The sequence below is a fragment of the Monodon monoceros genome, unplaced genomic scaffold, assembly GCF_005190385.1.
Source record: "Monodon monoceros isolate NGI ecotype Baffin Bay Population unplaced genomic scaffold, NGI_Narwhal_1 Super_Scaffold_18, whole genome shotgun sequence".
NCBI classification, from domain to species: Eukaryota; Metazoa; Chordata; class Mammalia; order Artiodactyla; family Monodontidae; genus Monodon; species Monodon monoceros.
In genome coordinates, this window is record NW_021703774.1 from 33,805,344 (window position 1) to 33,829,513 (window position 24,170).

A 24,170-nucleotide genomic window follows, 5' to 3' on the forward strand; every position below is an offset into this window, starting at 1 on the left:
TGTGCTCACCTAGACCTCCAAGAAGTATATTTTTCAATAATTTTGCCAAAACCCAGAAATGAAAAAGTTTCTGCTTTTCACTGAAACTCATTTGGTTATAATATGGGATTAAGCTTAAAGTTGTACATTTGACCTTGGTATAGATTATTCAGTTTAGCACACAGAAAAAGGAATCCTTTGCACAGCCTAACTCTCCCCTGCCTCCTCACATGTACCTATGTTATTCACAAGGAGGAAAGGGAAGATGAGTCATTGCAAATGTGTCACCATTACTGGAAAAACCGTTCGAAGCACAAGTCCTGACAACACTGTTTCACAGCAGAATTCTGGGTCAAACCACAGTGAAGAGTTGGATGTTTATTTTAGATCCAGCCTCACCATCTACTGGCTTGTGTCTTTAGCAGGGATTAACAAGGCAAGACACAACCTCTCTCTGAGGCTCCAATCCCTCCAAGGTTGTGCAAAACAAATCACGTCTGTGAAAGAACTTTATAAAGTACTACATGTTATTTGTATTCATATGAGGACCGTATTTCATGACTGCTGTACATACTGTGCTCCCTTAGATGAAACTCTGTCTGTCCAAGGGTTCTGCTGTAACAGAATCTTGTTTGGGGTCAATTTCTAGAACTCTCTTTCTCAGTTTCATATTGCTTATGTCAACAGAGTGGATCGGTAAGAAAGGAGTTTACTTATAGTGAGTCAGCAGTGAAAAGGACAGTTATTCGGGGCCTAATAACAAAAGGCAAGGAACCTCACACACACATTTTCATACTCATCCCCTTCTTCTTTTTCAAGCCCCAGATGGGGAATTTGTGAATACTGTAGATAGTTTCAAGCCTTTATCTTGGTTTAAAAAAAACAAAAGTGGTATGACCAAGGGAAAAAAGGAAGTAAACTGAAGTGTGTTTTTTTGATGGTCAAACCAGAGAACTCTGCAGTTATTCAGCTCAGCCCTTCTTCCTATCGTACAAGGAGAGCCCTGGTACAGAAATGACTGCCACAAACTGAGCAGGGACCACAACAGGGGTTCTGAACCTTTTTGGCATCACATGATCCTGCTGGGAATTTGACAAAAGCATGGTAACCTCTTTTAGGAAAATGAGCATACAAAATCTTGCACACTCTTTCGGAGAAGTTCGTGGACCCTCTGAAGATCAACTGAAGACCTCTTCCATGAGCCCCAGGTGAAGAAGTTTGAGGCTAAAGAAAGCATTTGTTGGCTAAGACTTCACTGCAGCAAAGCCATCATCTTGCAGCCACATCACAACTTACGGCTGTTAGTGGCAGTTGCCAATGTTGGGGAAAAATCATTGCTCTATAGAATTCCATGTCCTAATATGCTTTCACTGTTTCATTTCTGTATAGCCTAAACTTTGCTATAACTTAAGGCCAACGCTTCCGTCTTTTGCCTTGATTGATGACAAATATAAATATCTATATAAATAGCCCTTTAAAGAGGTGAAGGAGTGATTTTGGGCTAGGAGGTTAATTAGGTAGTAAGAATAGCAAGAGGCTATTGAATATTTGGTAGAGGGACTTTAAAAATGGGAAGGGCCCACCTGCCTGAACTCCGGATGGGCTATTCAGCCTTGAAAGCAGAGGACGAACTAAAATGACTGAAACCACGTGAATGGAAAAGGCACGCCACAACGGCCTTGAGTGTCCATTTAAAATGGCTTCTGATCTGAAAACTTCGTACAACATTTTAGCTAAGTGGAGGAAACAGGAGGGAAATCAAATTTAGATTAGAATAAAAATTTATTTTGGTAAAGAATTATATATTTTTTTAATTTGCAAAAGCAGAAAATACTCATATAAATTACCAGCCCACAGCTTGGATTTCCTCTGGATCAACCACATGAAACAAGAGTCTGTCACTTCTTCTTGCCAGGTTTGGGGGCCTTTTCCAGGCCCTGGATGTGTTTTCGAGGAAGCCGATACTCTTCTACAATCCAAAAGGCAGAAACTCCTCAGTGAGGCATGTGTATGCTCTCCTCCCCGCAACTCCTTCCCCTTTGTCTACAATGACCCTCCTTGGCCCCGACCTCCAAGGTCCCCAATCTGCACAGCTACCTCCTGGCCCTCTTGCCCCACTGTGTGCTCATTCCTGCTGTCAACTCTCAGTTCAAACCATTTCCATCATATGACCTGCTCTTCTACACCCAGCTCAAACTCAACTCCGACGGGAATGGACCATTTATCCTTACACCTCGAGGATGAAGTGTGTATTTCAGCAATTTTCACATTGATAGCTACCTTCTAGGTGTACTTCAGGCATTTATAATTTTCTCACGAGACAGAATGTGTGTGTCTGAGTTCAGTCATGTGTTTATCTTTTTTCCTCTGTATTTCGTATGGGGTTTTTCACTTAAAGGAGCTCAACTGTAAAAGTTAACTGCTGTGTACTGCCTTAGACCATAAAATAAATTTGCTTATTGAGCATTTACTATGGGCCAGACCCTGGGCATGAAAAAAGGATGAAAAAGGTAAGGTCTCTGATTCAAGAAGTTCGGTCTAACAAGGAGTTCAGACAACAGAATAAATTAGCCAAGTTGTAGACACTAACCAGAAATACAAACACGATTGGAAAGTACTATGTTAGCAGTTTTTTAAATGTCAATTTAAGGAAACAGAAAAAAAAAAGGGGGGACACGTTCCAAGACAGGCTTCCTGTGACCCCTGAGCTGGGCCAATGAGCCTTTAAGGTCAGGCTGTGAGAGGCCACGCAAGGTGAGGCGACAACACAGAGGAAAGCACCCAGGTGTGAATATGCAGGTGCACATGGGGAACAGCAAAGGAGACCAGCACGGCTGAAGCCTGGCGTGGGGATCAGGGACCTGCCAGAGAACCCGGATGGAAGATGGGGTTGGGCTGGGAGGGTCTTGTTTATTGAGCTTAAGAGTTTATTCTGAAGGCATTAAGGAGATATAAAAAGTTTTTCAGAGAGGAGTGATGTGATCACATTGTTTCAGGAAGCTGACTCCGGCAGCTGGAATTGAGGACAGACTGGAGGCTGGGTGACTCAGGGTTGGCAGAAAGAACCTAGGCTTGGGAGTCAAGCAAATCAAAGTTCAGAGCCCAGCGGCAGCACTGAACAGCTGAATGTCTCAGCGCAATGTCCTGAAACTTAGTTTCCTCATCTGCAAAACAGGAACAGTTCTGCAGCATCATTATGATTCAGAGAGACCAAGCCTGCAAAAAGCCCAGCAAAGTGCCTAGCAAAGTTTGGGTGCTCAACAAATGTCTTACAAAAAAAGGAAAACCAGGAAGAAAACTACTAGCATGGTGGAGAAAACAATGAATTTGGGGGCTAAAGGATCTAGTTCAAACATTAGTTCCACCTCTCTCTGGCTGCTAAAAGCTACATATATGGTAAACTCACTAGAGAGAGTTTAGTTGGTAGGAAGATCTTTGCCAAGTTAGACCAATGTGTCTGCTTCTTAAGAGGGGATGCTCACCGAGCAACAGCCGGCCGAGGTGGTGGATCTGATTTCCCTGGATCTGAACCTGCAGGATGTCCTTGGTCCCAGGGGCAGGAGTGACAGTAGTGCTAGCCTGGCATCGCTGCTGGAGGATGGTAGCCACTGAGCATGGGTCCAGACCATAGGCCTCCAAGTTCCGGACCACAGTCACCTGTGGGGGACAGAAGACTGATGGTGGGTACAGACCACATGCCCTCCCCTCCAGAAACCTTCCAGGGCCTCAGAAGCCTCCTCACCCGCTATGTTCACCATCCCTACAACCATGGTACCTTCATCCAAATAATTAATTTTTGTGCTTCTAAATTGATTTTTTCTTTCTACCCCATCCAATACAGGCACACCTCAGAGGTACTGTGGGTTCAGTTCCAGACCCACCATGATAAAGCGAGTATCACAGTAAAATGAGTCACATGAATTTTTGGTTTCCCAGTGCATATAAAAGTTACGTTCTCATGAAAATCAAAACCACAATGAGGTACCACCTCACACTGTTCAGAATGGCCATCATTAAAGTCTACAAATAATAAATGCTGGAGAGGATGTGGAGAAAAGGGAACCCTCTTACACTCTGGGTGGGAATGTAAATTGGTACAGCTGCTATGGAGAACAGTATGGAGGTTCCTCAAAAAACTAAAAATAGAACTACCATATGATCTAGCAATCCCACTCCTGGGCATATACCCAGGCAAAACTATAACTCGAGAAGATACATGTACCCCTATGCTCGTAGCATCACTATTTACAATAGCCAAGACATGGAAACAAACTATCTATCATTCTATTTACAGATGAATGGATAAAGAAGATGTGGTACATATATACAATGGAATATTACTCAGCCATAAAAAAGAATGAAATAATGCCATTTGCAGCAACATGGACGGACCTAGAGATTGTCATACTAAGCGAAGTAAGTCAGAAAGAGAAAGACAAATACCATGTGATATCACTTATATGTGGAATCTAAAATACAACACAAATAAACCTATCTATGAAACAGAAACAGACTCACAGACATAGAGAACAGACTTGTGGTTGCCAAGGGGGAGGCGGGTGGGTAAGGGAAGGATTAGGAGTTTGGGACTAGCAGATGCAAACTAGTAAATACAGGATGGATAAATAACAAGGTCCTAGTGTATAGCACAGGGAACTATATTCAATATCCTGTGATAAACCATATGGAAAATAATACAAAAAAGAATATATACATGTATAACTGAGTCACTTTGCTGTACAGCAGAAATTAACACAACATTGTAAATCAACTATACTTCAATGAAATATTTTTAAAAGTTATGTTCTCACTATACTGTTAAGTTTGCAATAATATTATGTCTTAAAAAACAAAGTATATACCTTAATTAAAAAATACCTTATTGCTAAAAAGTGCTACCCATCACCTGAGCCTTCAACGAGTTGTAACCTTTTTCACAATGGTAACATCAAAGATCACTGATCATCGATCACCATAACAAATTTAATAATGAAAAAATTCATATACTTTTTTAAAGTTTTTTTTATGGAGAATTTAAAATATAAATAAAAGTAGAATAGTACGATGAGCTCCCATGTACCCATCATGAATTTTAACAGTTATCAACTCATGACCAACCTTGATTCATCTATATCCCCACCCACCCCCATTCCTGTGTTACTTTAAAGCAAATCCCCCTAGACATCAGATCTCGTCTGCAAATATTTCCGTATGTATCGCCAAAAGACAAGGGCTCTTTTTAACATAAAGACAAAACCATCATCACACATAATTACACATTCAAGAAATGGTGGCTGTTGCTAATCATTAAGGTTATCATTGTTTGGTTCTCATTTAGTGAATGTTTATATGCCAACTACTATTCTAAGTGCTCCGCCTACAAATATTCCTTCATTTGAGCCTCACAGTGCCTTATGAGGTAGGTATTATCCCCATTCTTCAAATAAGGAAACTCAGGCAAAATAACATTAAGTAACTTGCTCAAAGTCAAGCAGCAAGGCCACACTGGAACCCAGGTCTCTAATCTGAAAGCCCACGTTCATAACCACACACTACTAGAAAGTTCTTTATTTTGAACCCAAGTCTGGCTTCTTGGGATTTCTACCCAATAATCTTATTTCTGTCTTCTCAAGGCATACAAAATAAGTGCACTCCTTTTCCAAGTACAGCTTTTCACATATTTGAGGACAGATGTAATTTGTTCCCTACGACTTTGTGTTGCCAAGCTAAACACACTCAGTTCCTTCAGCGATTCTTTTTTTCTTTCCTTTCTTTTGGCTGCGTTGCGTCTTCTTTGGTGCGTGTGGGCTTTCTCTAGTTGCGGCGAGCAGGGTCTACTCTTCGTTGTGGTGCCCGGGCTCCTCATTGCGGTGGCTTCTCTTGTTGCGGAGCACAGGCTGTAGGCATGCAGCCTTCAGTAGTTGCGGCACGTGGGCTTCAGTAGTTGCGGCATGTGGGCTCGGTAGTTGAGGCACGCGGGCTCTAGAGCGCAGGCTCAGTAGTTGTGGCGCATGGGCTTAGTTGCTCCACAGCATGTGGGATCTTCCCAGGCCAGGGATCGAACCCATGTCCCCTGCATTGGCAGGCAGATTCTTAACCACTGCACCACCAGGGAAGTCCCTCCTTCAGCGATTCTTTAGTAGTTATTTTCACTGAGCAAGGCCCAAGAGGTAACAGAATGAGTAAGAGCTGAAAGCCCCTACCATAGTTCTAAGAAAAAAATAAATATAAGATCTTGTTTACTTTTAGAACCAGGCTCTAGCAAGTTTCCTAGCACAAAATCCTAGAGAGCAGTGAGGGAGGGGGTCAGCTTTACCTGTTTTACATAGGGCCTAGCCCAGTCACACAAACATGGGTGTTTCCTAAACAATCTTTGAGGCGTTTAAGGCCAATCTAGAAACCTCCGATCACATTAGAGACTAGAACTTAGCAGGGACATTAAATCACCATCTTCAAACGTTGTGTCTTTTAAAAATTACCTTTTTGTTAGAAGCTCTCTGTGCTAGGGTGATGTCAATTGGGCAGATTTTGCCTTTCTTCACAATGGGCTCTTGTCCCGGAAAGGTCACTTGATAGGCAGGCTGCAATTTTTCCAAACATCTGAAACGGGAGTTAATGAGTTGGTGACTGATAAAGCCGGCAGAAACCATTTCCTCATATCCCATTCCCAGCAGACAGCTAGATGGAAGCTGATCTTACAGGTGGCGGTTCACCTCTGCCTGCACAGTAGAATCATTCAAATCAGCTAGGGAACTAAACCCCAGACCAATTAAGTCAGAAACTCTCATCAGGAAGATTCATTTTTTAAAGCTCCCCAAAGCGTGGCCACAGTCAAGACCCACTGACTCAGGGAAGGGAACATCCGAGACTCGAGCCCCTAGAAACTGTCCACTTGCCTGGCCTTCTGAAAACCTGCCCAGGCGGGCTTGTGGAGTTTACTATCTCAAGAGTCTCCCTTACCCAGCAGAACAAAGTGCTGCTTCACATTTCTGACATGCTGCAATCATGCATCATTTATAGACACCTTTACCACAAGGAATTTCTACCTTTTGTCTAACCAGATTTTCTTTTGCTAGCATATATATTGAGATTGACAAACTTTTTCTAGAAAGGGCCAGGTGGTAAATATTTTAGGCTTTCAAGGGCCATATGGTCTCTGTTGAAATTACTCAACTCTGCCATTTAGCAGGAAAGCAGCACAGATAATATGTAAACAAATGGGTGTGGCTGCGTGCCAATAAAACCTTATTTACAAAAACAGGTAGCAGGCCAGATTTGGCCCACAGGCTATAGTTTGCTAACTCCTTATAGAAGTTATTTTCAGTTTTGGGTCTACGGAAAAGAAAGAGTATAAGAATCCTTCCTTTGAAAAGACTTTAAGACAATCCCCACCCACCACCCACACCTTCTTTTTTTGAAGCTCTTATTTCTAATTAATGTTCCTCTTCTCTCTCCTTCTCAAGTTCTTCTATACTGTGTTGGCTCATATCGCTCCAAAGACCCTCCACATCAGAATTACCCAAGCCTGTGTTTATGTAGACTGACATGGTGTGAATTATGGAAAGAAAGTCAGAGATGATGAGAGGGACAATTCTGAAGTCCAATGTGATAGACATCAAGGGGAGGGGATGGAAACATTGGGGAGGGGCTACCAATCCCCACTACCTGTTCAGGAGACTGTCCCATGGAAGCTTCATGACTGTGTGCTGTTCACCTTTCTCTAAGATGCAGTCACATAGGATGGGATCCAATTTCACAAGACTAAAGGGAAAGAAAAGGCAGTAAAGAACTCCTAGCCCCGCCCCTTCTGATCCCAGGGTCCACTCAGGATTCATGTGTTATGTGTTGTTTAAAGTCATTCAACATTATTAGAACCAATTAGGGGTTCACAGTCCATGAAGCAACGTACCCTCTGGATGGGAGGTACACGTCTGCTTTCCTAGAACAAAGGAGAAACAGGCAGTGGAGGAGAAAGTGGGATGGGAAAAAAATTCGGAGACCGGGATCCTGGCTCACTTCTGCTACTAACTAACCATGATTAATCCAGTAGTTCCCAACTTTTTGATCATGAGGGTATCTTCTGAAATTTAAAAAAAGTAATTAATGAAACACTCTTCATTTAGTTTACCTTCTATATCCACTTACTAAGAAAATAGAGAATACCAAAAAGCTAAGACGGCATTGGTAAAATTTTTTAACGTTTGCATTTCGTTCCTCACAAGAGCAAGTGCATTTGAAGATCAACAGCAGATACATATGAGATGATGCTTACTCAGGCTACAGTCAATGTTGACAGCATATCTGGATCTGACTACCTTAGACCACAGCTCTAAGTGTCCGCAGCCTATGGTTTAGAAACCACTGGCCTTGATTATTTCTAGCAGTCTGTGATCTCCTGCACCCCTCCCTCCCAGCCACCCCCCACATGTTCTGAAGATGAACACTGAAAGACATGGGGCAAGCTCCCCTCCCCATCCACTCACTTTTTGTTGTCTGCATCAACCAGGTCATTTTTCTTGGCGTAGTTGATGACGATTGTTCGGACCTCACTGCCCTCGAGGATGCTCCCCTTCCTAGGTGAGAAGTGACGGGGGGGCGTTATTCACGCTATGCTGGGAGACCAACTGTAAATACCAAGATTCACTTCCTGCTCAGCAGGGCGCTGTCCTCAGCTTCTCGACCTCTGGGTTCTTCCCTTTTCCTGCCAGGGGCCAGCAGGGCCGTGTGAAGAATAATTACAGGTAGAAAAGGGAGAGACCTACTCTCTCATTCACTTAGTCCAGAGACCCTTCCCAGGGGAAGGAGGCTTGAAGCTGGATCTGGGAGAAAGGGAGGAGGGGGCAGAGCAGGTTTTGCCAGTCACAGAAGAACACTACTCAGGCTGAAAGGATTATAGGCCAGAACACCAAGCAGGCAGAGAAGGGCTGCTCTCCAAAAACTCACTTGTGGCCAGACTCCTGGAAGAGCAGGGTCATGCTGGCTGGGACACAGTAGAGGGATTTTATATCTGGAGGGTGATAGGGCTGTTCCCTGCTACCCTCCTGGATTGTCTGGGAGGTCGGGGAGGGCTCGGGTATGACGAAAGATGTGATCCTAAAACCCAGCAGAAGGAAAGAAAAAACACATTTTATACTAGTGTCTCGGGGATTCCCGGTCCGTGGCCCAGGTGCCCTGGGGCCAGCTGAGCTGCGGTGACCAGGCCCCCTGCACTCACCTCGGGTGCTTCCAGTCCACAGCCACAATGCTCTCCACCCCTTTGCTCAGCTCCTGCACCTGTATAATCTGCTCCTGCTGCATGTGCTGCAGGAACTTAGAGAGCTAAGGGAGAGAGGGCCAGTGGTAGGGGACCTCATCGACTCTGCACACACGCTGAGCACCTGAGACATGCCAGACACCGAGCTGGGCAGGTCCCGGGGAGGGACGTGGGACAGTCCCTGTCCTCATCCAGTTAGGAAGGGAAGGGCCCCTGCCGGTGAAGCCTTTCAGAACTTGGATCAGATATAAAGGGGTGGGAAGGAGAGAGGGGAGTGGGTGCCCACCCAACTGCCTCAGCCCAGGGAGAGTTTTCTTCCGCCCCCTATACCTGGAATCAAAAAGCTTAATTCTAGCCTCAGCCCTGCACATAGGGCTTCCCCATGTCCACCAGCTCACGCCACGTGTGCCCCTACACAGCTCCCTGTGTGGGTATGCAGAGAAGGGACCCGCTTACCTTTTTGTAGCTTGACTTCTTTATGTCCAGTTGTCGTCCTTCGGGGCTGATGGCAGATGGAAAAGGCAAGTTAAGCTAACAAAGCAGTAGTGGTACGGCCTGCCTGACACTGAGAGGAGGACATTTTCCTCAGCCTTCCTCCTGCATGTTCAGAAAGAGGCCGCTGTTCCAGAACTCTCTGCCCATCGGCAGCATCAGAGAGAGATGCAGACTTTAGCTCCTCCAGGTCCTTGCTGTCCAATAGGCCTTTCTGTAAAGATGGAATGTCCTCTGCTACCAACGTGGTGGCCACTAGACAAATGTGGCTATTAAGCACTTGAAACGTGACGAATGTGACTAAGGAACTGAATTTTAAATTTTATTTAATTTAAATTTAAATAGCCACACATGGCTTGTGGCTACTGTACCAGATACAGTTTTAGATTCCTTTCAAACTAGACAGCCTTCTGTGGCCTCAGAAGTTTCACCTCCAGGTGAGCCTCTGCAACACCAAGCTCACTGTGGCAGCAAGGCAAACCACATCCTGCAGGCCAAATCTGGCAATGCCCATTCATCTACCGTCTATGGTTGCTTTACTGCCACAATGGCAGACTTGCACAGTTGCAATAGAGACTGTAGGGCCTGCAAAGCCTAAAATAATTACTATCTGACTCTTTATAGACTGTTAGCTTTGGGGGAAAGATCCCTAATGAAAGCTGTAATCATTCTATCTCCCCAGAACGTACATCTTCTCTCAAAATGTGACAAGCAAAAGCAGTGGGATTCATAGGGATCCCTTCTAGAACCCACCCCAGGTTAAGAACCTCTACCCCTTTCCCAGTTACTTGCAACCCAGCAAGGTCAGAACAAATTACCAAGTATCCTGCCACGCACTCCAGACCCCATACTTGTATAGAATGCCTTAAAGAAGCTCACATGTAGAGGAAGAGAATTACATTAAAACCACTTTTTTTTTTTTTTTGCAGTACGCGGGCCTCTCACTGCTGTGCCCTCTCCCGTTGCGGAGCACAGGCTCCGGACGCGCAGGCTCAGCGGCCATGGCTCACGGACCCAGCCGCTCTGCGGCACGTGGGATCCTCCTGGACTGGGGCACGAACCCGTGTCCCCTGCACTGGCAGGCAGACTCTCAACCACTGCGCCACCAGGGAAGCCCCTTAAAACCACTTTTTTAAAAAACAGAGCAAAATTCTCAGAAAGAAATTCAGACTTGAGGTGAAAATCAATAAGCAAATCTCCTGGCATGATAATATTTACTGGGTGCTTTTTAAATGTCAGGTTATTTGATCTTGACAGCAATCTTACAAGTGTTAGAAATCAGGGCTCAGAGAAGCCTGGTAATGGGCTCAAATACACCTTTGCTCCAACACCCTGGGGAGCTGGCTTTTGAGCCCAGATGGCTCTGTCTTCAAAGTCCAGGTTCAACCCACATGTAACACTCCCTCTGCTGGTGGCTGTGTGTGCGGGTCGGGTGGGGGGTTCACACCGATTCTTCCTGCTGACACAACCTAATCTGGCCCACCTACTCTTCAGAAAGGTGTGAGGGGATTGAAGCCTCCAGACAAACAGGCTGCCCCAGGGCCCTTCCGGGGCGGAACATGCTGCCCGATCAGTAAAAGAGCCCAGAATCACCACAGCAGAGGCAGTGCTCAAAGCGCCTTGCGAATTTTAACCTTCATTTCCTCAACATCCTTTTACTGGCTAAAACTTAAGTCTTTAAAACTCAGTATTTGCTAGATCAACCCTCCACTTCACTCTTTCCACATCATGTCCCTAAAACAATTCCCCCATCAGCCTTGTCCCATCCTACCACCAAAGAGCAAGAGACAGACCCGCCGCCCGGCCCCCAGCCCACACCATGCCTTCCATACCAGCAGGAGAACATGTGGCTGCCCAGGAGAGTGCTGGTGAGTAAAGGGAGGTCAGCCTTTTTGACGCGGTACTTCAAAGCATGCAAGAAGCATCTCTGCAACAGTTCGTCCATTTGCTCTGCAAGGAAAAGACAAGAACCACATCCTTCCTGAGGGCCGCAGAAGGCCCGCGCAGCACAGGTAAACTCCCCGCACAGTGACATCCATACCTTACCCCTCAGCTCTGAAGGAGCCCATTCCCAGGCACCAAAGCTCGCAGACTCCTAGAACACTGAGCCTTTACAGAGGTCTCACCCCACAGAAGGGGTCAGGCCACAAAGTCCCACCCAGCCAGGCGCAGATGATTCTCTGATAGAGAAGTCAGAGCCAGAAGAAAACTAAGAGGGCCGTGTAGCTGGGAACAGTCCAAATAGCAGAGTCGACGGGTATCCAGGGAAACGCGACATATGCGGAAGACTCCCAGGTAAGATGGCAAAGGGCTGTGGCACCACCCTCAGCAAAAATAAGGACTTTCCCCTCCCCTCCCGGAGCTGTAGTGCCGCTCTAGTCAGAAGCAGAGCAGAGCACTTAAGTCTCCTACACTGAGAGGAGACTGCCCTACTTCTGCCAGAGCTGTACCTTGAAGGGTCTTGCTGTCCGTGGGGTCTGGGTTCAGGCCCCCGACACTGGGGTCTTCTGTGGCTTCCGACAGGGACTTCTCCCCACACCTCTGCTGAACCTCCCCCTCCTCCTCCTCTCCCTCCAGGGTCAGGCGCCTCATGTCTCCCTGCAAGGTGGTGTCTGCGTGGACAGACCCCTTCTCTTCACTGAGATCTGGGGGATCCAGGGCCAGTGGAGCAATGGATGGTGGAGAGGACTTGTCTCCAGATCGCCTGCAAAAACCTCATGTCAGAAACACTGAGCAGCAGCCGCAACACTCTCCAGCCCCGGTCAGGGGGTCAGCGGGGGTCCAGAGAGAGTAAGACCCACAGGCAGGGGTGTCCAACAGAGGCCAGAGAACCTGGGTGTGCCTCTCAAAATCTGTTTCCAATTCTGGGCCCAGAGAAGTCCCATGCCTCAGTTTCCTCATCTCTGAAATGGGGAGAGTAATTCTTGCCTCCTCCTTAACCCAAAGGAATAATAATATTAACAGAAATTCAGGGACAGAGAAAAATTAAAGACAACATAGTTAAAGTGGAGCTCCCCTTCCAAAGTATTCCCTTCACATAAATTAAAAATAAAACTATTTTGAATTAAATAACCAAATTAAGATTGCAAACGCATCTGTAGTACCAGTTTGGTGAAATACAAACCCAAGGTTGAGCGTATGGAACAAATTACAAACACCTGGACTGCTCAAGACTGCAAAAACAGTTGCTTCTGTGTTAAATCAGAATGCAATCTAAAATAGATAAATGACAAGGACCAACTGTAGAGCACAGGGAACTATATTCAATACCTTGTAATACCCTTTAATGGAAAAGAATCTGAAAAGGAACATATATGTATATATCTATATCTAGAATCACTAGATATACTAATGATCACTAGAATCACTTGGCTGTACACCTGAAACTAACACAACATTGTACATCGACTATACCTCAATTGAAAAAAAAGGATGCAATCTAACCTGCGGAGTAGAGATTACAATGGTTTTATGCCATTAAGCCTTATGAAGACAGGAAAAAAAGGGATGCCACGTAGCAGAGCGGTAAAAGCCAAAAGCTTTATGTTAACTAAGATTATGCAAGTCGACGTTTTACTAACAGTTGCAGCAAGGCTTATTAGTATGGCTACTAGTGAGGCCACAGCGCATGTTCAGGCTATTCTGATCAGGTAAATACCACAAGTACTTTGAAAGGGTGGGAGGAGGGGAGACTGAGGCAGCCACTGATAAGACAATTTAGACAACAGGACCTTAATTGCCCAGACTAAGAGTCAGAAAACAAGGTGCTGGGAGTGCGTGAGTAAGCAGCCCTCAAACGCCTGCTGAAACCCAGGCTGATGAGGCTGGACCGCCAGCAAAGCAGGGCTTGGCCAATACTTGTAAAACAAGTAACTCCAAGACGGACTAAAAACGTAAGGGTAACTCTATACCAACAGGCCACCACACTTGGCCAAAAGACCAGGTATACTGCTTTCGAGAAAAGCACTACTTACTATTTTGGTTAAATGACAAGAAAATAACAAGAAAATAAACTCACATACAGCTCCAGAGAGCAACTGTCACAGTGAGAAAGTGCAAGTTCCATAATGAGGACGAGATCCGAAATGTGGAACTTGAACAACATGAAAGTAATCAGGTTATCACCCAGGTGCCTGAGGATCTACTCTACTTTGATTTGGATTCAGATGTGAGAATTCCCGAGCACTCGTCATGGGGTCAGAAAATGCCTTAATGTACACAGCAGAAAAGGCCACATCGACCAGTGCCATAAAAATAAAGAATATCACTGTACTGAGAGGCAGAGAAGACAATCCCTAAGGCCTTCTTCCAGCCCTAGGATTCTACAATTCACCTAGAAAATAAAGTTCTCCGTAATTTCTTTTCTAAACAGGCAAAAATATATATATATATTTTTTTCTCCACATTTTGCAAGGAAATTAATGTCTGGGGTCAGCAACTTGACTAAGGACACAGCAGGGATCAAAACTCTCGCTTCTGAATCCAGGCCCTGTGCTCTCTCCACACACCCAGCTCCCTATAAAACAGAAAAAGCATGGAACCCACCACAAGTGGTCCTGGTAGGTGTGGAGCACAGAGAAGCCCCTTCCCTTCAGACCTGAGGTCAGCATCTCGGCTGTGGACATGGCAGCAACTCCGATGGCAACGGGGGCTCTGAGAGGAGGAGGCCAGAGACAAGGGTCAGGGAAAGTCTTCCAGGAGGGCACATGTCAGGACCAGCTTTCTACACGTGTTCAAAGCAGCACGGTTGCAAATCTGAAGCATCCACTTGTATCACAGAGCTAAAACTCAGTGCAGTCTCAATCTTATTCAAATTACCTACACATATGACTTTCAAAAATTCCTTGACCAAATATTCCCTTCTGTGTAAGTAACTCCTCTACTGATGTTATCATTGTTATATTATTATGAATCAAACCCAGGCAGGACTCAGAAGGATATTTAAAGTTTCCTTTCTTTAATTTCAAAAATATAAATTATCTCCCCATTTAAAAAAGGCATAGCCATCCTATATGGAAATTCAGAAGGGAGGCCATTCATATGCCATAAATTAGGCTGAGGGATGCCACAGGGAAGAGAGAAGAGAGATACAGTGGTACCAACTAAAGGTTCCTTCTGAGTTGGTTCTTTGTAACAGGGCTTGCTCTGTATAACCGTCTATCTAAGAACTGGATGTGTCCAAAATATAAAAAACAACCACATTTACAATAACTACAAAAAACTACCAAAGCCCAAATGGAAATCTCTGTCACCCCACTGTTACTCAGCAATGCTCACACATTGCCTGTAAGGATTGGTGTCCAGCTGGCTAACAGGAGGGGAATATACAAGCCTGGCAACGTTGCCTGGACCTAAGGTAGACGATTCAAGGGCAGATTTCCCAACACCTGAACTTCAAAAAAATGTTTGCTAATCCGGTGGCTCCACTTACTGTGCCCATGGGTCAGTTCCTGCCACAGAATCTTTGAATTTGGCTTCTTTCCCAGTTCCTAAAAGATGGGTCTTTGTCTTCCACCCTTGGAACGGTCAATGGCTCAAGAACTTCGGTCTCGAACCTGGCTTGTAGTTTTAGTAAACTCCCTTGTACCCTCACCCCCTTCCATAAACCACCTAGGCTTCATTCCCACATACATTCTAAATGACAAACTGAGAGGCCAAATACACATTTATGTAGTTTTCTCCTATATTGGATAGAATACTGGGGGGAAAAAAACAATAATTTCACCATTCTTTTCAACTTCAAGTCTTGCTACAGGTAAACAAGGAAGGAAACATTTCTAGGTGCTTGGTTCCAAAAGGTTCAAGGAAAATAGGAGAATATGAGCAGCAAAAATAAGATCTTTAAACACTGAGCCCTCCCATGCCTACCATGTTTCTCTCTCAAAGAAGCAATGAGTAAAATAATAAGATGTCATTTTTCATTCAGGATGATACAAATGAAAATGACCCATCATATCCAGTGTCGGTGAGCATGTAAGGAAACAGGCTCCATATACCCTGTAGGTAGGAGGGAAAACTGACACAGCATTTTTATAGGGCAACAGAAAATATGCACGCTCTTCAGCCAAACAGTTCTGCTTCTTAGTATCTACTTTAGAAAAAGACTGGCACTAGTGTCCCTAGAGGCATCAGGAAGATCTTGTTTGTGGTAGAGACAAAGTAGAGGCAACCACAATGTCCACTAGAAGAGGACTTTTCCCATCACCCCACAGCAGGTAAAAAGATTCAGCTTATCTGTGCTTGCTGACATGGAAAATGTCCCCACTACCTGAAGTGAAAAAGTAATAGGGATAGTTTGTTTATTTGTATTTTTAAACATACACACCCCAGACCATACGTTTTATATGCACGTGTATATATGCATTGAATAAGGCTGACAAGGACATGCATCAGAATGATAATGGTTACTTCTAGGAGAAAAGGATTATGGGGTGAGAGGGTTTTGATTTTTCAGAACTGTTCATACGATTACTTCCTAATTTATTTTAAAAAAGAGACACTGTGGTGATGGCTGAACAACCCTGTAAATACACTAAAAAAAATCACTGAACTGTACATTTGAAACAGGTGAATTTTATAGTATGAAAACTATATCTCAATAAAACTATTAAAAATAATTAAAAGATGAGGATGATGATGTGGATGTTAGACAAAAATAATGTTGAAGCCATGAAAGGCAGGAAAGGCCAAGAAAATGTCACAGACAGGAGACTAAGAAGGCATGACAACTAAATGCAATGTGGTACCTAGACTGGATTCTTGAACACAAAAAAAGAAAAAAGACATCGTGGGAAAACTGGGGAAATATGCATCAAGTCTGTAATAGTGTCAAAAGGACTGTACCAATGTGAATTCCTTAGTGTTGGTAACTGTACTGTGGTTATACAAGATGTTATCATTACAGGAAGCTGGGTAAGGACTATTTCAGGACTCTGTACTATACTTGCAACTCTTCTGTAAATCTAAGAAAAACATTTTTAAAGGAGAAAAAAAACAAATAAATTTTAAAAAAGAAGCAGCAGCAGGAGCAAATACACTTGGCCCAGATGTATGGACACCCCAGAGGCTCACTGCCATTCCCCACTCTCTGATTGTTCAGGAAGAATCTGTTTTTTCTTTTAATCCTTTATCCATATGCTGTGAAGCTGTCATTCCCACCCCTCCCAAGTTTTCCCTAAGTTTTTTCCCCATAGGCACAGCTGACTGGCACAGTACCTGTTCCCCACCAAGGCAATGGCACAGAGGTCACCCTTCTGTACCTGAGGCAGACCAGCAGGGGGCACCACTAGTCCTGGCAGCATCAAATCTGCAGGAAACAAAAGCATTGCAACTAACTCCACAGTTTACTTCATCATTTATTCATTTGCTCAACAAACATACATTTATTAAGCATCAACTACATTATTCATAATGAAAATAAAAAGTGGCAAACTGAGGATCAGACCTTTTCCTTCTGGGAGACTAGTGGTCAAACTGAAGCACCAAGCTGAGGGTCCAGTTCCATGATCTATCATATTCTGGTTTCCTAAATTCAGTTTATTAATCTAAAGTATAGCATATGGCAGTTCACAAAGCACTTTCATGTCACTTATCTTATTTAAGCCTTACAGCAGGGTCAGAGAGGCCCAGAGAGCTCATAGAAGCAGCCAAGTAAGAGATGCAACAGACATGGGGGAAAAATTCTACTTTTCAATCATATGAATGCACAAAATGAGTACATTTATTAAAGTAGTTGGCCTTTACTAAGTAGGTTTCAGCCAGTATCCAGAATATAGGAAAATACTCTTACCTGCTCCCCCCACCAGTTTTTCAAGCACCAGGGGCCATGTTGTAAATGTTGGTAGAAGATCGGGATAAGACCACAGGGTGTACACTGTCCAAGAAGAGAGCCAGAAAACACTTACTGCCCAAAAGTCAACCTCCTGGGGAATGGCAAAGCCAAACACTAAGGGCACATTAATCAAGATGTAGAAAAGAAACTCAACTCAAAGCTAGAGAGAAGGTTGTAAGGGGTGCCCAAAGAAGTTGCCTTCTTTTTTTTTATTAGGTTACCCCAAGTTTGTGAAGCGGTTTATATGTTATATGCTATTTACTTTAGAATCCTTGCTCCCTTTAGCCTTAGAGACCTGCATTCTTTACATATTTATATTGAGCTCTTTGCAGTAGTTTCTCTCAATCTATGATCTTGAGAAGTTATCACTTTTACTGGTCGGAAGACACATGAAGTGAGCTACAGCTTTAAGAGTCTGTTTAATTGCCAAAGTTGGATATTTATGTGTAAGGCTAAAACTAGTGATGAAGTGAACATCTGCTTTTGCCTGTCCAGTATCCTTTTTCCCCTCTCTGGGAACTGAGTGCCCCTTTTCCTGTGGGAAACACATTCCATATAGTTTACATCAGGCTGACTCCCTTCTCAACAAGGCTGCGGTCTTGAAGAAGGCGGAGACTTAAGAAACTGGGTGTCACTTGAGACTTGGAGGCACCTATTGTTCCACCTGGATTGCAGCAGCCAAAAATGGCCATAGTGGATAAAAGTAGGGACAGAGGCCCCACGAGGATTCCTTTTATGACCTCAGAAGCAAGTAATCCGAAACCAGGGCACAAGCCTGTAAGAAATTCTGAAACTTTCCCATGTTTATTATTTTTATTTTCTCTGTTTCCACAGGGATTAGCAGTGAAACCCTTAGATCAAAAAGGGCTTGTATGTGTACAGCAGCAAAGCAGGGTGGGGGTAGGGGTGGCCTGGGGTAGGAGACTGCACTGCACTGCTGCAGCCAAGCTGGGAGGAAGAAAAGCCCCCAAATGACAAAGTAGGTGTCAGCAGCCAAGGAAAAGAGAAAAGGACACTGCCTCTCTGAGATCTGTGACAAAGAAAGCAAGCAAACAATCCTGAGAGCCAGACAAGAGCCTAAGAAAGAATCCCTGTGAGATATCTCAACCAAAGTCCACCACTAAGACAGCTGGGTATGGAGTTTAACTAACCCAGCTTCTTTCCCATCACAGTATCTCTTCAGTATCTTAAGAAAATTCCACTAGTGAACGTTTTAAGAAGCATTTTCTACATGCCCTGAAACTCCACCCTTTTCACGACCTCTGCTCCAATCCCTAGTTAACCCACTAGAAACAAGTGTTTCTTCACCTCAGAATTTCCCTTGGCAACCACCTTCTTTTTTGTGTTAACCCTTTTTTCCCTCACTTTTATAGCAGTTTCTGATCTTGAAAGACCCAATTCTAGGGACACTAAATCCAAAAAGATTCTTACGGAGATTTTGCATTTATTTGTTTTAAGGAAGACAGATTAATGGAAGAAACAGATATTAGGCAAGGACCATAGTAATGGCCATCTCCATCCCATTGCCATACCTGTCGGATATAGATTTTTCTCCAGTTCAAATAGGATGGGGTTACCACCACTCACGTACACAGTCACTGCATCCCCTCTGTGAGCATACAACTTCACAATGTTGAGTTCTTCCTTTCCAGGTACTAACTCAGAGACCTGATCCGTTCCAAGAGTGGGGAAAACAGCTGTCACATCGGCCCGAAGCTTTCTCCTGCAGAGAGCACACATACCTGGTATGTATGCTGCCTGGATGGATCTTAATAAATATTGAGGACTCAAGACTTACTATAAAATCACGAGGGCCAAGAAAAAGACTGGTTGATGATGCCCTATTCTCACTCTTCCAAAACATCCCATTCTCTTTCTCATCCAATGTCTCATCTATTTTCACATGTTCCTGGGGCATGTCTTTCCATTTTACAAAGAAAGGAAAAAACTGAGATCCGGTAAGCAACCCAAGTTAGCCTGCCACTGGAAACTAAGCCCTACTTTCCTGACTCCACACATAGCTCTTGGACCCACTCCTTTCTCATATATGCTTGACAAATCTGTCAACCTATGATTAAACAGCTCTGCCAGGGCACCAAGAATGACAACTATAGAACACTGGCTCCAAAATTCCCAAGGTGATACCTTCATTTGCAAAACAGCTCTTACCACATGTGCCTTATCCTCTCTCACCTCACCCTCCATCTGTCTCTCCTGCCAGTGGTAATCACTAGATACTTCTCGTATACTTGTAGTTCTCCGTGCCCCATCTAATCTCTCCCAAGGGACTCAAAGCTCTTGGTAGGGCAGGGACCCCGTTTTCCTTCATTTTTGCATCCTCCACGACACCTTAAACAGACTGCAGTCAGTACGTGCTGATTGAATTACGCTTTCTCGTAAACTCACTAAAATATCCAAAAGACAGCCTGGGAGATAAATCAGGCCTCCTCTCCATCTTCACTCTCAAAACACGTCTAACTCACCCTTGCCCGCCCCCCGGGGTCCCTTCTCCGGCTGTACCCCTCGGCCTCCACCCCAAGTCGGCTGACCCAGCCCAGAAAAGGCTGTGAGCCAGCCAAGCTTGAGAGATGTCTGGGTGCCCTGGTGGGCAGAGCAGGCTCTTCTCTCCCTCACCTGTCCGACCCCTTGATGGCCGTGTTGGACTTGACCCGAAAGGCCTTGGCAAACATGTCTGCTGGAGTGGCCTGGGGAAGAGAAGGAGACCACAGCAGCCAGGGACTGTCAGGAAAGCGCGAGCACGGCGGCTTCCCGACCCGCAGTCCTGGGGGCAGCCATGCTTGGGCCCGGCTGGGAAAGGGGCCCGGCTGGAAACCTGGGCCGCGCAGCTTCGCGGCCGCCCCTAGTGGCAAGGCTGGGAACTGAAGCGTGGGGGGCGGGGCCGGAGAAGGCGGGGCGGATCCCTGCGCGGAGCGGTGCACCCTGGCGCCTCACCCCTTCTGCTTGGCTCTGCGCCTACGCGAGTGGCTTGAGCGGGCGCGTCTGTAGTTATCTCTGGGGCCAACAGCGATTCCGTTCATTTTTACGCCATCAGCGTTATAGTGTGTTGAGTAGGAGCTCTGCCAGCTCTCATTCCGTTCAATTTAGTTCAGCTGCACAAAATTAATTGAACTCGTGTTTTATTAAACTTGCAGGCCTCTTGAATGCTTTTCTTCAGGGCTTTTGTTTATTAAAATCTTTACATTTTATTGTACACCTGGGGCCTCAGCTAGAATTCTTTCCGAGATTTTCTCCTTCCTGTTTTTTAATTTACATGAGGTGATAATAACAATAACAAGGAATCCACTTTAGTCCCAGGTTTGACCTCCTGTTAAGAGGAAAAAACTATACAAATGATCTTCAAATCTGTTATTTAAAACATTTTTGGTTAAAAAACCCCACAGTTTTGGACATTTTTATGTACCTTTTGCATTCTGGCATTATTTGGGGGGATTTTGTTTCCAAAGCAATTTTTAAAACTCAGAGTGCTTATAAAAAAATAATTTTGAGGCATAGTAAGATCAAATTATGGTTTGGCTTCTCCCTAGCAGTTTGATCTTGGGCCAACGGCTTATCCTTTCTGAAACTCTTACATTCTCTGTAAGATGTGGAGGTAATAATACATACTTCACTGGGCTTCTGTGAGAAACCACTGAGATAACGTATGTGATATGTTGCAGGGTGCTTTGAAATTTTCCAATAAATAGTAGATATTAGTCCAAAACAAACAAACAAAAACCAGTCTCAGGCAGGGGTGAGGGATTGGGTTTCCCTGAAAGGGACTGCTGTGTACCCTGGATACAAGGATTTTAATACCTGGGGTCCTGGCCCCTACTAAACTTAATTTTGCTTATGAAAATTTCAGAGCAGAGTGTCCATCCACCAAGAAAAAAAAAAAATCCTAATTGCTTTAATTTGGTGATACAGTCACACAGAGGAGAAGTCCATCTGGGCTATAACAAAGATTAGGCCTTCCACAGTCTCTGTCCACCACCATCTCTGCCCTTAATCTGAGGCCAGCCACAACTCCATCTCCTCCTGCGCTTCTGACCCACCATGCCTTTATTCTGAACCACCCCAGCCATAAAGCCAAAGTCAGAGGAGCCCAGAGGAGGAGAGTGCCACAGATCCTTGTCCGCTTGGGCCCCCACCCAGCCACACTCAGGGGGTGTGATGCCAGACTCTGTGCTGTTGACCAGGCCTATTGCAATACAGCCACGGAAGCAGTCTCTGTCCAAGGAGCCGAGGAAGGTTATTCAAGGGAATACTAGAAATTTCAAGCTGTGAAAACTATTGTACACACCAGATGTCCTGGCTAAGAAGGCACAGATTAGCAGCCTAAAAATTAATTCATGGTCGACAAGTAGGAGCCAAGACCCAAGGAGATTCTGTACACAGCATCCTGCCTCCCTATTGGCAGAGCAAGATCTCCCTTTCCCCAGGAGGGCGCCATCCCAACTTCTCTGCCTGCATCAGGGACCTGTCTGCTCCCTGCCCATGGCCCTGTTGCTAGGCAAGCTGGCTGAACCCTGAGTCCAGCAAGCCTAGATTCTTTAACTTTCCCTTTGTGGCTCCAGTACAGCCTCACAGGGCTACCAACCTGATGCCCACTCTTGGGTAAGCTGCAAACACAGGCTCTCTTTTATTTATTTTTTTTAAAAAAGGAAAGGTAGAAGTTAGAGTCCAGAGGGTAGAGCCAAGAATCGTCATTCACAAGACTTCAGCCATAATCAAGGAACTGGCAACACATGCCTTGATGGATTTCGTATTAGCTATAATCAGTGACGCCTGTGTGCCTCCCATTTTCCTCCCCTTTGGGGAGTGTCTACAATGGTTATAGGTGGTTATAATATGCCTGTCCCAACATTGTATGTCAAATTTGTTTGGGGCAGAAAGCTTGTGTCTTTTGTTCACAGATCTTCAGATCAAGAACTGTACTCAAGCAGCTATAGTCAAGGAAATACACCTGAGGCTCATTATCCACACCTGGACCTGATTTAGATGATGAGAGCCTTAATTTCGAACAGATAAAGGAGTGAAATTTGAGGGGACCTGGGGAAGGAGTTAATATGTTTTGCATTTAAGAGGCGCATGAATCATTGAAGGGCAGAGGGCAGCTTATGGTAGCCAGACTCCAAGAGGGCTCTCAGTGGTCTTCATGTGCTTATGTGGTCCCCTCCCACGTGAGACCAGGCCTGACTTCTGTGACCATTAGCATATGGCCAAAGTGATACTGTGTGACTCCTTATGGCTAAGTCATTGCCATTTCTACCTTAGTCTCCTAGATTTCTTGCTCTGGGGGAAACCCCCCACCATCTTGAAAGGACACTCAGGAAGCCCTGTAAAAAGGTCCGTGTGGAGAGGAACCCATCTCCTAGCACCAACTTGCCAGCCATGTGATTGAGCCACCTTGGAAGCACAGCCTCCAGCCCTGGGCAAGTCGTCCCATCCCACATGCTTTCAAGCCTTCCAGCTGAGGCCCCAGCCACCAGGGATCAGAGACTAGCCATTCCACTATGCCCTGCCTAAAGTCCTGGTCCACAGAAGTCATGAGATGGTAAGTAATTATTGTTTTAAGTTATTAAGCTTGGGGATGGTTTGTTATGATGCACTGGATAACTAATACAGGAGCCCAAGCGTTTCTCACTCCCAGTGCATCCTGAGATAGCCAGTTGGTCCATGTCACTGTGATTGAAGCCACAACTGTGTACAGTCCAGCTGTTCTCCCAGGAAATCATCCTCCACTGGCTCTTTTGCTTACGATGTAGAAATTGAACACCTAAAAGCCTAAGATGTTGAACTCACAATATAAAAGGGGGACACAGGAGGCAAAGATACGCACATCGGATGCTTGCACTTGCAAAATAAAACCACAAGGCAAATCTGAAGAAGGCAGAGTTCCACTATGCCCAGCTCAGCACTGATGTGTTGCCTGGTATTCAGGGATAGGTGGGTGCCAGCCAAGACCAGAGCACCCAGTCTGAGAACAGCTGCATCCACTTCCCAGCCAGCCTGCCCCACATGCCCTGGGAGCCCTGAGCTGCCCCCTGCTTCAGCAGGGTGAAGACTTTCTTTGTGAGTTTGATGCCCACCTGTCCTTTCTCTTTTCTTGGGACTGCTCAAACTAAATATTCAGCTGGGCTTTTGGAAATCCCCTTTCCTCTTCATTGCCTCCCCCAAACTCACACACCCAAAAGCTAATGAACCTGCGAGATCCCAAGTGAGGCCTGTAGGAACCCTCAGACACTGGCAATTGGGCAAAAAAAGAATGGTATAGCTGCTCAGAAGTAAAATCTTTTACATCTCAGAAAGTTACAGTTATTCCTTGCCTGGGATAGATCTGGAAGGGACTGATCTAAGGTTTCTGTTGCAGAAACCTGTCGTTGGAAACTCTCAGAACCTAATGGGAAAACACCACAGATGACCTGTATTCCCAGGGACCTTTGAGCTCAGAGCTGGATGTCTGTGGTGAGGAGGAAGGAAAAGCCAAGTGCATGGGGTGACTGAGGAGGAATGGAAGCCCTGCAGCCAGCTGTGGGCTTCTTATTGTGGCTGTAAGAGGGAAGACCAGGCAGGGGACAGGCAAAGTGTAGATGCAAAGCCCTGGGACTGAGTCAA

At 45.1% G+C, this 24,170-nt stretch overlaps 1 protein-coding gene across 4 annotated transcripts; it reads right to left on the bottom strand.

Annotated features, from left to right (window-relative positions):
- Nucleotides 1-1,742: 1,742 nt before the first annotated feature.
- EIF2D (eukaryotic translation initiation factor 2D) lies at nt 1,743-20,368 on the bottom strand. 4 transcript variants are annotated; one of them, XM_029231025.1, is made up of 15 exons: nt 20,190-20,368; nt 19,088-19,278; nt 17,514-17,597; nt 16,940-17,030; nt 14,270-14,377; nt 12,175-12,428; nt 11,557-11,674; nt 9,689-9,734; nt 9,194-9,297; nt 8,923-9,072; nt 8,463-8,552; nt 7,645-7,740; nt 6,459-6,579; nt 3,462-3,636; nt 1,743-1,948 (listed from the first exon to the last, which is right to left on the bottom strand). In XM_029231025.1, exons 1-15 carry the CDS (start codon nt 20,243-20,245, stop codon nt 1,878-1,880), a joined length of 1,755 nt encoding a protein of 584 aa, XP_029086858.1. In that variant the 5' UTR covers nt 20,246-20,368; the 3' UTR covers nt 1,743-1,877. The 4 variants fall into 4 exon arrangements, with proteins under 4 accessions (XP_029086858.1, XP_029086861.1, XP_029086859.1 ...); XM_029231028.1 differs by having other exon boundaries at nt 19,147-19,278; nt 20,190-20,262; XM_029231026.1 differs by lacking the exon at nt 17,514-17,597 and having other exon boundaries at nt 20,190-20,350.
- Between the last annotated feature and the right edge of the window lie 3,802 nt (nt 20,369-24,170).